Source organism: Helobdella robusta, assembly GCF_000326865.2.
Source record: "Helobdella robusta unplaced genomic scaffold HELROscaffold_30, whole genome shotgun sequence".
In the NCBI taxonomy this organism is placed as follows: Eukaryota; Metazoa; Annelida; class Clitellata; order Rhynchobdellida; family Glossiphoniidae; genus Helobdella; species Helobdella robusta.
The window spans coordinates 1,245,907-1,258,286 of record NW_008704502.1 but is presented as its reverse complement, the minus strand read 5'-3'; the positions used below and the strand labels follow the sequence as shown (position 1 = coordinate 1,258,286).

Here is a 12,380-nt window from a genome sequence, read left to right as displayed (position 1 = left end):
GCTGAAACTGGAGTTTGTTAGTAGATTTTTCTTCCTCTGTCTGCTAACTAAATAGTGATTAGTGAATGGATTAAACGATCCATCTGTGAAACTACAGAGACGCTTCTTACGTTCGTTAGCTGGTGGGGTTGTTGAGGTTATTTCAATTTCTTCTACCCTCATTAACGAATCGATATATTAATTTATCAGAATATTGAGAAGTCTTCTTCAGTGACCAATTACTTACTATTAACAATTCTTTCGTTTTCATTGTCCAATCAGTTCCTAAGTTTATTCACCGTTTATCCATTCATTTAACGTCCGTTCGTTTACTCATTCCTTCATTCATTCTTTTATAGATTGATTGATTCATTCATTGATTCATTCATTCACTTTTTTTAATCCTCAGTTGCAGACGATGCTCTACAGATCATGGGTGACCTGTGAGGATGAGGATGCTGGTGAAGAAGAAGATGATGATGTAGAATTTGGAGAAATTGACGACGACAACAATGATGATGATGATGGTGATGGTGGTGTTGCCTGCCAACTTGTGTTTCTATGTTTATGCGGTTTCTATGTGTGTGTGTGTGTGTGTGTGTGTGTGTGTGTGTGTGTGTGTGTGTGTGTGTGTGTGTGTGTGTGTGTGTGTGTGTGTAATACAATAAATAAGTGAATAAATTTAAGTTTGTTACTTAATTTCGTTCGTTATTTATTTATTTTTTCATTAATCATTCATTCATTCATTCATTCTAATGTTGGTTTTGCCCGCTCCATCATTCATTCATTCAATTGTCATTCATTCATTCGCTCATTCATTAATCAATATTGTCTAAATAATGTATGTGTATTTTCTTTCAACTTTATTACCATTCGGTTTTTTATTTTGTATTTCTTTCAAAATTTAAACCATCCATACGTCCATTCATTCATTCATTTATTCGTTCGTTCGTTCGTTCGTTCATTCATTGAAATACAAATTTTTTTTGACTCATTCATTCATTCATTCATTTGTTCGTTCTTTTTTTTTACGTTACACTCATTCACTCACTCAAAATTGAGTGAATGAGTGAGTGAGTGAGTGAGTGAGTGAGTGAGTGAGTGAGTGAGTGAGTGAGTGAGTGAAGAACATGGCGACGTTCTGCAAAAATGAAAAAAATTCATCATCATCATCATGTTAATAATAATAATAATACGCAACAGTTTACAATCAATAGCAATACTGACTTCCTTCTAGTCTTTTCTACCCATCTATCCATCCATCCATCCATCCATCCATTTTATTTTTATTATGTTTATTGTTATTATAACTATCATAGTCATAAATTTTCTACAATTAATCAATTACAATTATAGGACCTCGTTTTTTAAAAAAGGTTTTCACAGATGCATACCAAACGAAACGAAATTTCATTTGCTCCTCAAAATTAAAATGTATACGCTGAATATTTTTTTTTATATGTGTGTGTGTGTGTGTTGTATGTGTGTGTGTGTGTGTGTAGAGAGAGAGAGGAGAGAGAGAGAGAGAGAGAGAGAGAGAGAGAGTTCATAATAATGTGTACATTAAATAAAAGTCAGACTATCATAGTCATTCATTCATACATTCATACGTGCTAGTTTACGTTTGTACGCTTATTTCGTTATTAACTTTTGTGTACATATGTGTGTGTGTGTGTGTGTGCGCGTTTGTATGTGTTGGGTTTTGTATTCGTAATGTTTTTATTTTGTAAAGGAGAAAAATTGTTGGCTCGTTGGATGGCAAATTTGAGTTGATGAATGAAATGCTAAGAGGAGGGAATGTTATTTATTTTTTATCTCTTTCTATCTATCTATCTGTCTGTCTATCTATCTATCTAACTATCTATCTATCTATCTATATCTTTTTTTCTTTATTTGCAGTTGTTCATTAATATGTTTGCTAGTAGTACATACATTCTTCTTTGCGAGTTTAATTTCTATCGGTTTTTTTTTTATTCACACACTTATATCCGCTTCTTCATTCATCCAATAAGAAGAGACGTAAGATCGGTCATTCATTCATTTTTTCATTCATTCATTCTCAGATTTTACTCGTTTCGCCCATCATTCTTTCATTTATTTTTTTCATTACCCTAAGTTTATTTATGTGCCTTGGTGTGTTGTATCTCATCTGCATTTCTATGTATAAGTATATATACATCACACACACGCACGCACACACACGCACACACATATATATATAAATATAAATATATGTTAATATGTTGCGTCATTAACACGTCACACTATAGTAATACAGATTTATTATCTATATATATATATATAATATATATATATATATATATATATATATATATATATAGTATACGTTTAATATGTAAATATGCTTTGATGGATTATTTTATTCAAAAGAATATTTATTTTTTATTACGACGAAATAAAATTATTTGACAAAGAGTTGATTGATTGATCGATCGATTGATTGATGAGTTGATTGATCGATTGAATGATTGGTTGGTTGGTTGATTGATTGATGAGTTGATTGATTGTATTCAAGAAGATGTATGTCAGATAAATTGTATATTATACTATGTTTAGTGTTCCTATTCGTTTTTGTACATACATACATACATATATATATTGTCGTTTTTTGTAAAAAGATACACATATATGATATATGTGTGTGCGTGTATGTGTGTGTGCGTGCGTGTGTGTGTGTTTGTGTGTTAATGAAATGAATATGTTTGTGTGTGCAGTGCATCTGCTCTCAATCTTAAAGTTTAGTTATTTAATTTTCCAAGACGTTATTCGCATTTTGCTCGCCTCGCTAATTCGCTGATCTTTTTTTTTCGTGTTTTTTATTTATAATCTTTTGATTGTTTTAAAATATCTTTATTACTATTATTATTATTATAATATTGCGAAATTAATATTATTATAATTATAATTATTGTCGGATTACAATTTAAAATTATTTAAAAATTACAAGGGCTTCCCAGCGTGAATGTTTCATCATGTTCGACCTTTGGTGGTATGTTCTATGCATGTTTGTGTATGTATGTGTAAATAAATAGGTCACTAGTTGATGGAGCGTGAATTTTATATGGGTCAGTTAGTCAATGTCGCAGAGGTCAGGTCAAGATCACTCTCATTTATTTGAACTTTCTTATCCTTTCCCTTAATCATAGTTATTTGTTTTTTTTTCATTTATTCAATATTGGTGCATTCATTTGTTCATTCATTCATTCGTTCATTCATTCTTTCATTCATTCGTTCGTTCATTCATTCATTTCTTAGAATACGTATGTACATGCATTGCCTGTAACGTTCGTATCCTTCACAATCCTGATATATATCTAAATACTGATAATTAAATGATGATATCATTATTAATATGATTGTCATTTTTTTAATAATTGTTATTATTATTATTTTGTTTAATTGTTTAACTATATAAATGTTTATATCTTTATTTATTTATATTCTTTTATTTAAAATCGATCATAATATAATAATATATGTCCATTTAATGATATAATCATGGACATAATATATTATATATATATATATGATATATTATATATATCCGTGGATATAATATCAATGATGATGAATGATATAATTTTAATCATAAGGAGTGCTCGCGATAAGATGTATCATGATATATAGTAATGTTGATGGTGATATATGTATTGATTACAGCTACATATGTTGATGATGACGACGACAATGAGGGTGGTTGGTGATGTCACCGCGATCCGTGTTACCGAAGACTGTAAATAGACATTCATTTACGTTTGATAACTATTATTTATATAGCGTTTATTTTTAATCTTTTAATGACTTTTTTGTATACATACATTATACATACATAAACACGCGCGCTCTTACACACATACAAACATACATACATACACACATACGAACATACATACATACATTATATACATACATTGCATACATACGTACGTACATACATACACACAGATGCTTATTTAAGTTTTTAAAATATAAATTTTGAGTAATTTAATTTTTTATCCAATTTTCCTATCTTACAATGAAATCAAATTATATATTTCTTTGATTTTAAGCTCCATGGAATTTTTTTAAATTTTATTTTTTATTTTACGTTTTAAATACTGATGAAAGGAAAGAGATAAAATGAGTATTTATTGAATTCGGTTTACGTTATAAACAACAACAACAACACACGTTTAGACGACATTTTCCCCGAGATCGGGGGTTGCCGTTTGGCTACCTACGATGAAACCGAAATACCCCTCGACGCCATCCACATCTGTCACTCGCCTCAGTATCACGCAACCCCGCTTTCACCCTGTCCTTCTTATAAACAGCCACTAACTACCAAATAGCTACTGCCACCAACTACTAAATAGCTACTACCACCGACTACTAATTAGTTGTGGTGGTGGTGGTGTTACAGTGATCGGATTCAAAAGCATGGGATTCCCGTCAGCATCATGCAAAATGTGTGTGACGCGTTGATTCGTGTGTATTTACATGAAACACACTCAAATAAACAATGTATAAAGAGTCAGACATACAGAGAAACACACTCGAACAAATAAACACACAAACAATGTATACTAAGACACACAAACACACAAATTATGGATACAAAAACACGCACACAATGTGTACTAAGACACACAGAAACAATGTATACTAAGACACACACACAAACAATGTATACAGAGACAGACAAACAAAAAAACACACACAAACACTCATCTCTATTTCGTTACTATCTCTCACTTTTAGCATTGTGTATATAAGCGAAGGCGATACATGTGCCTGATGTCTTGTTACTAATACAACTAAGTCTGCTCTGGCTGTTTGATCATTTGATGAGAAATATTAATATATAATATAATTGATATATATATATATATAATTGATTATTTCTTAACTTATTTATTTATTGATAAATTATTCAATTTATGAAATGATTACAAATTCCAAATGAAATTATTTTATTATAAATTTTTTTTATTAATTGAATTTTAAATTTAAAAACCAATAAATAATCCTAATAAATAATAAAATAATATTATATTTATTTATGAAAAAAAACTACTTATATTACAAATATTATACCTATTGGAAATTAATGTTTGTAACCAGAAAGTTCATTAACAATTAAAAATTAAAATTAATTAATAAACTACAATACTACAGCATCAATTTTGTTTGACACATCTAATTAATAATTTATTTAATATTAAATATTAATTTATTTATCTTCTATTGGCATTTATTTTAAATTAAATAATAATGGTAGCTTTTATAGAAGGTAATAAAAGCCAGTTGTTAGTTGTGTATGCCACACAGACCGGCCAATCAAAGGCAATAGCAGAGGATCTCACTGAGATGCTGTTTAGCAAGGGAGTGGTTCAAATGCTAGCCGAACCAATGTGTATCAGTGAATTCTTTAAAAATGTTAGTAGTTGTGATGATAATGATGATGGTCATGGTTAAATGATTATTTTATTATTATTAAAATTTTTGTTATTATAATTAAAAAAGTTATAATAACATCAAAAATCAGCACAGTCTAGAAAGTGAGAGCTACATCATTTTTATTGTTTCGACCACTGGAGACGGTGAGCCGCCAGAAACTGCCATCAAATTTTGGAGAGCCCTGAAGAAAAATAAAAATTCGTTGGAACATCTGTCTTATGCCTTGCTAGGTTGGTTGGCTGGTTTGTTGGTTGGTTGGTTAAATAAAAAGCTGGTTTGTTGGTTGGTCAGTTGGTTTAGTTGAAATATTGAAGGATTAGCTCATTAGATTGGTTTTTTTTTAGTAGATTGGTAATTGGTTAGCTTGTTGGTTAGTTTAGTTTAGTCAGATGATTGATTGGTTAGTTGATTGATTGGTATCATTGTCGTCGTCATTATCAGGACTTGGAGATACAAACTACAGTAATTTTTGTAATTTCGGCAAAACATTGGATAAAAGATTGAAAGAAATGAATGCCAGTTCGTTCTGTCCTTCCACGTGGGCTGATGATGCCGTCGGGTGCGTTTGTTCAATTGATTGATTGAATGAATGATTGATTGAATGATTGATTGATTGATTGAATGAATGAATGAATAATTGTTTTCATTGACTGACTGACCTGCCTACTGACTGACCAAAGGTTAATTTGTTAATAATCACAAAAAAAAACAGATTAGAAACGGTCACGGTTGATTGGTTGAAAGCTGTGGTCGATAAAGTGGTGGAATTATTTGGTGGTAGTAGTAGTAATAGTAGCAGTAGTAGTAGCAGTAACGTTTATGGCTTCAGTAATAACGATATATCTACTGATATGGTTGTCGAGAAATGTGTGGCGTCAGTGTCAAAAATGCTGTCAACGACGAATACATCAACATCAACTATAATAACTGCAACTTCAACAGTCGCAACTTCAACGACTGTTACTACTACAACGACAAAAACGCCATCACAAGCGACATCATCGATAACATCATCACCAACAACAACATCACAAACATCATCATCAACAACAACAACAACTACTACATCATCGTCGTCGTCATCATCATCGATAGAGAATGACGTCAACAAAGATTTTTACACCATTGGTAGTATACATGTACCACTACTCCCAGGTGTAGAACTCCAACTGCCAACACTCCCATCTCGTTTTCTTGAAATTATTTTGCAACAATCATCTTCATCAACATCATCATCATCATCATCATCGACATCATCATTATCATTGTCATCAATACCACCATCATCATCAACAACACCAACAACGTTATCAACTTTAATACAGCCAGAAACAAAGTCACAATCATCTTATCCTCCATTTTATAATTATATCATTCCATCTACAGCAACAACATCAACATCAACAACAACATACTACCATCTTCTGCCAAATGCTAGGACCAGTTTGAGCTTGGCAGAAATAAACAATGTTAAATTGTGCACCCAGAATATGCAGAATGTTAAGCAAATTGTCAAAATGGATTTTGATGTTTCTGTAAGTATGTTTGTTTGTTTGTTTGTTTGTGTGCCTGTGTATGTGTTTTTATGCAGGTGTTTGTATCTATGGGCTTATGTACTTTTACTTTTTAGGCACTAGTTATCTCCTAAGCATGAAAATGTATGGAAATCCCGACGCTTTTTGATATATAGTACCTCGAATTGACCGAATTATTACCATTATGCTTTGGCTATAGTTCAATTTCTTGGAATGTGGTGCTGATATGTTCTTTTCGCCATTAGATGAGCCCAAAAAACTGCATTGGTTTCTATTTCGATTGAACATCTCAAATAGAAGTAGCCAAGTTGTTGCATTTTAAAGTGGCTGGCACGAATCCAGCATCATGCATAGCGGTATTAATAGCATGTGATGTGATGTCAGTTTTAATGGCGTGTGATGTTTATTAAGATATGCGCTATTTTGTTAGGGCTGTTTCAGAGATGTCGTAGACAACGACGATACCAACAACAATATCAGCAATGATAACATCAACAACACTAGCATCAGCAACAACAATGACATCAATGGTCATGACATCTACAACATCATCCAGCCTGGAGATACCGTTGGCATTTTATGTCCTAACGACGTACGTGAAGTTAGTGAGTTGTTGGAGTTGTTGGGAGTCAACTTGCCTCAACAACAGCATCAACAACTACAACAACATCCAACTGCAAAGTTTGTCATTACTGATGAGGTGGTGGCCAGCAAGAAAAAAATCACTTTGCCTGATGGTGGTGTTAATGTCTTTGATCTTTTTATGTGGATTGTTGATGTCAGGGCCGTTCTGAAAAAGGTTGCTGATGTTGTTGTTGTTTCTTGTTGTTGTTGTTGTTGTTGCTGATGTTTTGTTGTCGTTGTTGTAGTTGCTGTTTGGCCAATGTTCCAACCACACATGTACAAAAATGCAGACAAACGAATGTACACGCGTTAACGTGTATACAACCAAACAAAAAATATACTTACATACATACATACGTACGAAGACTCATACAACGAAAGTTACAAACTTATACAAACTCATGTTTACATACAAACACACAAACAAACACATACAAACTCGCGTTACCAAAACAGGCATTCTTACTTGCTTTAGCTCAAATGACTACAGATCCAATAGAACAAAGGTGCCTTAAAATACTTAGCAGTCGGCAAGGTTCCGAAATGTACAACCAGCTTTGCCTGGGGTCCAGATTAGGGATTAGGGATGTGCTGATTTGCTTTCCTTCTTGTAAACCTTCGCTGGGATTGATTTACGGTTAGTCGACGGATTGGGACATGACGGGATTGGATTGCAATAATAATAATAATAATAATAATAATAATAATAATAATAATAATAGTTGTGGTTATGATGGTGATGATTAAAGTGTTATTGTTATTATTATTTATATTATTATTATTATTATTACCATTTCTTATCATTAACAGAAAACCTTCCAAAGCTGTTACCTAGGCCTTATTCTATTTGCAGGTGATGATGATGACAACGACGATGATGATGGTGATGGTGAAGACGACGATGATGGTGAAGACGATGATGATGGTGAAGACGATGATGATGTAGACGATGATGATGATGAAGTTGTGCTGGCATGATAGCCAATCAATTATGGTAATGAAATAATTGGCAGCGTGCATTAATTTTATCATTCGTAAAAATAGTAACCAATTAAATTTCAGCAATATAATAATAATAATAATAATTATTATTATTATTTCATTCATCCAGTGTTTCCAAAAATTCCTCCTCTCACTCTATCATCTCCATCCTGTTATCCGTTGCACAATTTGAATCCATTGATTTTCATCAACAACAACATCAACAACAGCAATCAAAACATCAACAACAACAATTAGTAACCAGATACGGCTTGTGCACTGGATGGCTTTATAACATTGCAATCAACTTCAAATATCTGCAACAACAATCACCTGAACAACAACAACAACAATCACCTGAACAACAACAACAGCATCACCATTCACAACAGTTACATCATTTTTTTAAGGTTTGTCATTTCATAACTGTATTGGTTTGATCGAATTTATATTATAGCATTAAGAATGTTACTACTACTACTACTAATATAACGACTTTTACTACTACTTCTCTGCGGCTAATGCTGCTACTACTCTTGCTGCAACTACAAAATAATAATAACATTTATAATAACAATAATGCGCAATGTGTATGATGTTTATGTTTTTACACATATTCGTATAACGCTGCATGTGTTTGTCGTTGATATGGCCCTTGACCTTTGACTTTTTAACCTTTTGTTATCAGGTCGCCATGTACCTGAGGAGGCCCACAAATTTCCGACCGCCCCCACTTGATCGGCCCATCATCATGGTTGGCCCTGGAACCGGGGTGTCCCCCTTTATAGGGTTTCTCGAATATAGGTAGGTGGATAGATAGGTAGGTAGGTGAGTAGGTAGGTAAGTAGGTAGGTAGGTGGGTAGGTAGGGACGATAATTTAATTGCTATTCATAATCTCTGTTGTTTCATTTTGAAAATTATTGTTATAGTAATAGTAGTAGTAGTAATAGTAGTAGTAGTAGTAATAGTAATAATAGTAGCAGTAGTAGTAGTAGTAGTAGTAGTAGTAGTAGTAGTAGTAGTAGTAGTAGTAGTAGTAGTAGTAGTATTAGTAGTAGCAATAGCGGTAGTAGTTGTCGTAGTAGTGTTAGTGGCCGTGGTTTCATTGTTTAAAAAATTTTTTTTCAAATGTTTTAAGGTCAAGATTGATTAAAGAAATGACTTCAAAATTGTCTGAAAAAGATAAGCCATCGTCGTCATCATCATCATCATCATTTTCTTCATCTTCATTGTCGTCGGGAGAATCCTGGTTATTTTTTGGCTGCAGATGTCAGGATGATTATATTTTTAAGTTGGTGCGATTGATGTTGTTGTTGCTGATGTTGTTTTCGCTGCTGTTGTTGATTTTGTTGTTTTGTTGTTGTTGATGATGACGTCAGTTACATTTCTTTTTTTTTTTTTTGTTCATTCATCAGAATTCATTCACTACGTTGTCACAATCGTATGTGGTATTGAAGTCTTGCATTGTGTGCATTCGAACACGGTCACAGTCAAACATGCGTACTTGTGTGCATTTGACTATCTATCTTTTGTTCATTGGAATAACAATGCAAGATTCATCAACTAGTTCTTGTTTATTTGTTGCATACATGTGCCTGCTAAATGTTTGCATGTCTGTGGACATAGTAGCTGTATATTTTCAATTCATTTGTCATCGCGTATCAAACATGTAGACAAGAGTTGGAACAACATTACAAAGATGGAGTCCTAACACGTCTGCATGTTTGTTTTTCACGTCAGTCCGACTTGAACGCCCCTCGATACGTTCAAGATGGTATCATCCAGTATAGGCAAGAGTTAGCTAGAGTTATTGTGGAGAAAAATGCGCTGGTTGGTTGGTTGGTCAAATAATTGATCAATTAATTGAATAATTGATTGAATAATTGATTGATTAACTATCAGGATATTTATTATTCTTATTTATTACCATAGTATTGATTAAATAAATAAATCATTTTGCGTAATTTTATGGCAGGTATATATATGCGGACATGGTCAGAAGCTAAGTAAAAGTCTTCACGAAACTTTCAAAGACCTTCTGAAGTCTTTTGAAGGTGATTCGCATTGCATTGATCGTTATTATTATTTTTATTATTATTACCATTATTGCTGCTATTATTATTATTGTTATTGTTATTCAGAGTCGACGTATAAAGATTATTACGAGAAAATGAAGGCAGATAAAAGAATTATTGAAGATGTCTGGACATGATGGTGATGAAAATGATGATGACGATGATAACGTAACGTAATGATGAAGTTATGATCTAACAATTTTTTGGATTTTCTAATTTTAAATGGCTTGCAATGAAGTGATAATGTTTCAATCAATCTTCGTTTGGCATCCAGAGACCCCTCTTCTTTGCCATTAATTTTTTTGCGCCAAATTAGACTATCAGTTGTATCCATTTCATTTAATCGGTGTTGCCGGCATTCGTCCTGCGTCGTTCTGGTTTAGATGATATATATATTATTATTATGTAGTGTTATATACGGTTATATTGATTTATATATAGTTATTGTAGAGTTGCTTTCGATGCTGCTAATACCACCACGACCATTGAAATTATCCTTGCAAATGTTACTTTATAGTAATTAATTATGTGGTAGTATTTCCATATGGCCTGACATTATAATTCACGTTCCTGATTTCATAGTTGATTTAAATATTAATTTTTACACCATCGTGTGTTCTGTTCAACACGACAGCAGCCTGAGTAGTTTTAATTCAAACCGTTCAAAGTACACGTTTTTAGATTATTTTCATAAAATTCCTGTAATTCTAGAGTAGTGGTACAATTATAATTATATATGCATTAATTTTTGAGTTTAAATTGTTTTAAATGTTTGCTATTTTTCAATTTAAACTGGATTTATACCGGATTCCATGATTCATTTTTTATTTTTAATAACCTAAGTTATTTTTTAAACATCTTACTTAACGTGTATTACAACTTAAGTTAACTTTTATAAGAACTTATTTTTTGATTATTATTTTATTTGAAGTTTCGTTCTTTTAAAAATTAAAATCGAGAATTAAGTTTATTTAATTTTATTTTAAATTGTTAGGTAATTGTTAGTTTTTGATTGATTGATTTTGATGTTACTCTGTCTGTCTCTGGCTCTCTTGGTGAAACAAAACAAAGCAGAACCAAACTTTAAAACTAGGTAAAAATAAATTTAAAATTAGTTTTTATAAAATCTATCAACAATTTTAACAAGTAAGATAAGCCAACTATTACGCCCATCCTCTGCAATCATACTTATACAACAATTTATTACATACAACACATAGCTAGCCTAGAGGTGTACTAATTTAATTTTAATTAAATTTTAATTCAAATTCATCCTTCAAGAAAATACAAAACCATACTGTGCAATGTTAGTCTTCAAAACCTATAAATGATACTACATTGTATAATTATTAATACTCTATTCTATTTTTTAAAGTACACATAGTAGAAAATATGGAAGGACAACTTTTTATGTTTCTGCTGATCCTATTATATTATAATTACTGACTAAGCCATTAAGGTTATGTTATAATATATATCAATTAATTAATGAAGAAAAAACATTTTAAAATTTTCAGAAAAGAGTCACCATCCCACAATTTTGATAGCCAGATGCCATATATATCCTAATGCCAAAGAACTAAAAACAGAAGCTAAATAAAATTATTTAATCATCAGAAAACAAAGATATATATATATATATAAATATATATATATAAATAAATCCCCAGCAACCTTTAAATTTAATTTTTTAAGGACAGTTGAAAAGTGAGATGCATGCCATCT

General features: G+C 31.8%; 1 protein-coding gene across 1 annotated transcript; it reads left to right on the top strand.

Annotated features, from left to right (window-relative positions):
- Nucleotides 1–5,253: 5,253 nt before the first annotated feature.
- Nucleotides 5,254–11,671, top strand: HELRODRAFT_192212 (hypothetical protein; the record flags this gene model as incomplete). The annotated part of the gene is made up of 14 exons (XM_009022032.1): nucleotides 5,254–5,418; nucleotides 5,528–5,582; nucleotides 5,881–5,998; nucleotides 6,152–6,313; nucleotides 6,878–6,974; nucleotides 7,405–7,773; nucleotides 8,055–8,235; nucleotides 8,409–8,451; nucleotides 8,710–8,989; nucleotides 9,268–9,383; nucleotides 9,719–9,872; nucleotides 10,255–10,410; nucleotides 10,556–10,634; nucleotides 10,722–11,671. The coding sequence occupies 14 exons, from the start codon at nucleotides 5,254–5,256 to the stop codon at nucleotides 10,790–10,792; spliced, it is 2,046 nt and encodes a 681-aa protein (XP_009020280.1). The 3' UTR covers nucleotides 10,793–11,671.
- Between the last annotated feature and the right edge of the window lie 709 nt (nucleotides 11,672–12,380).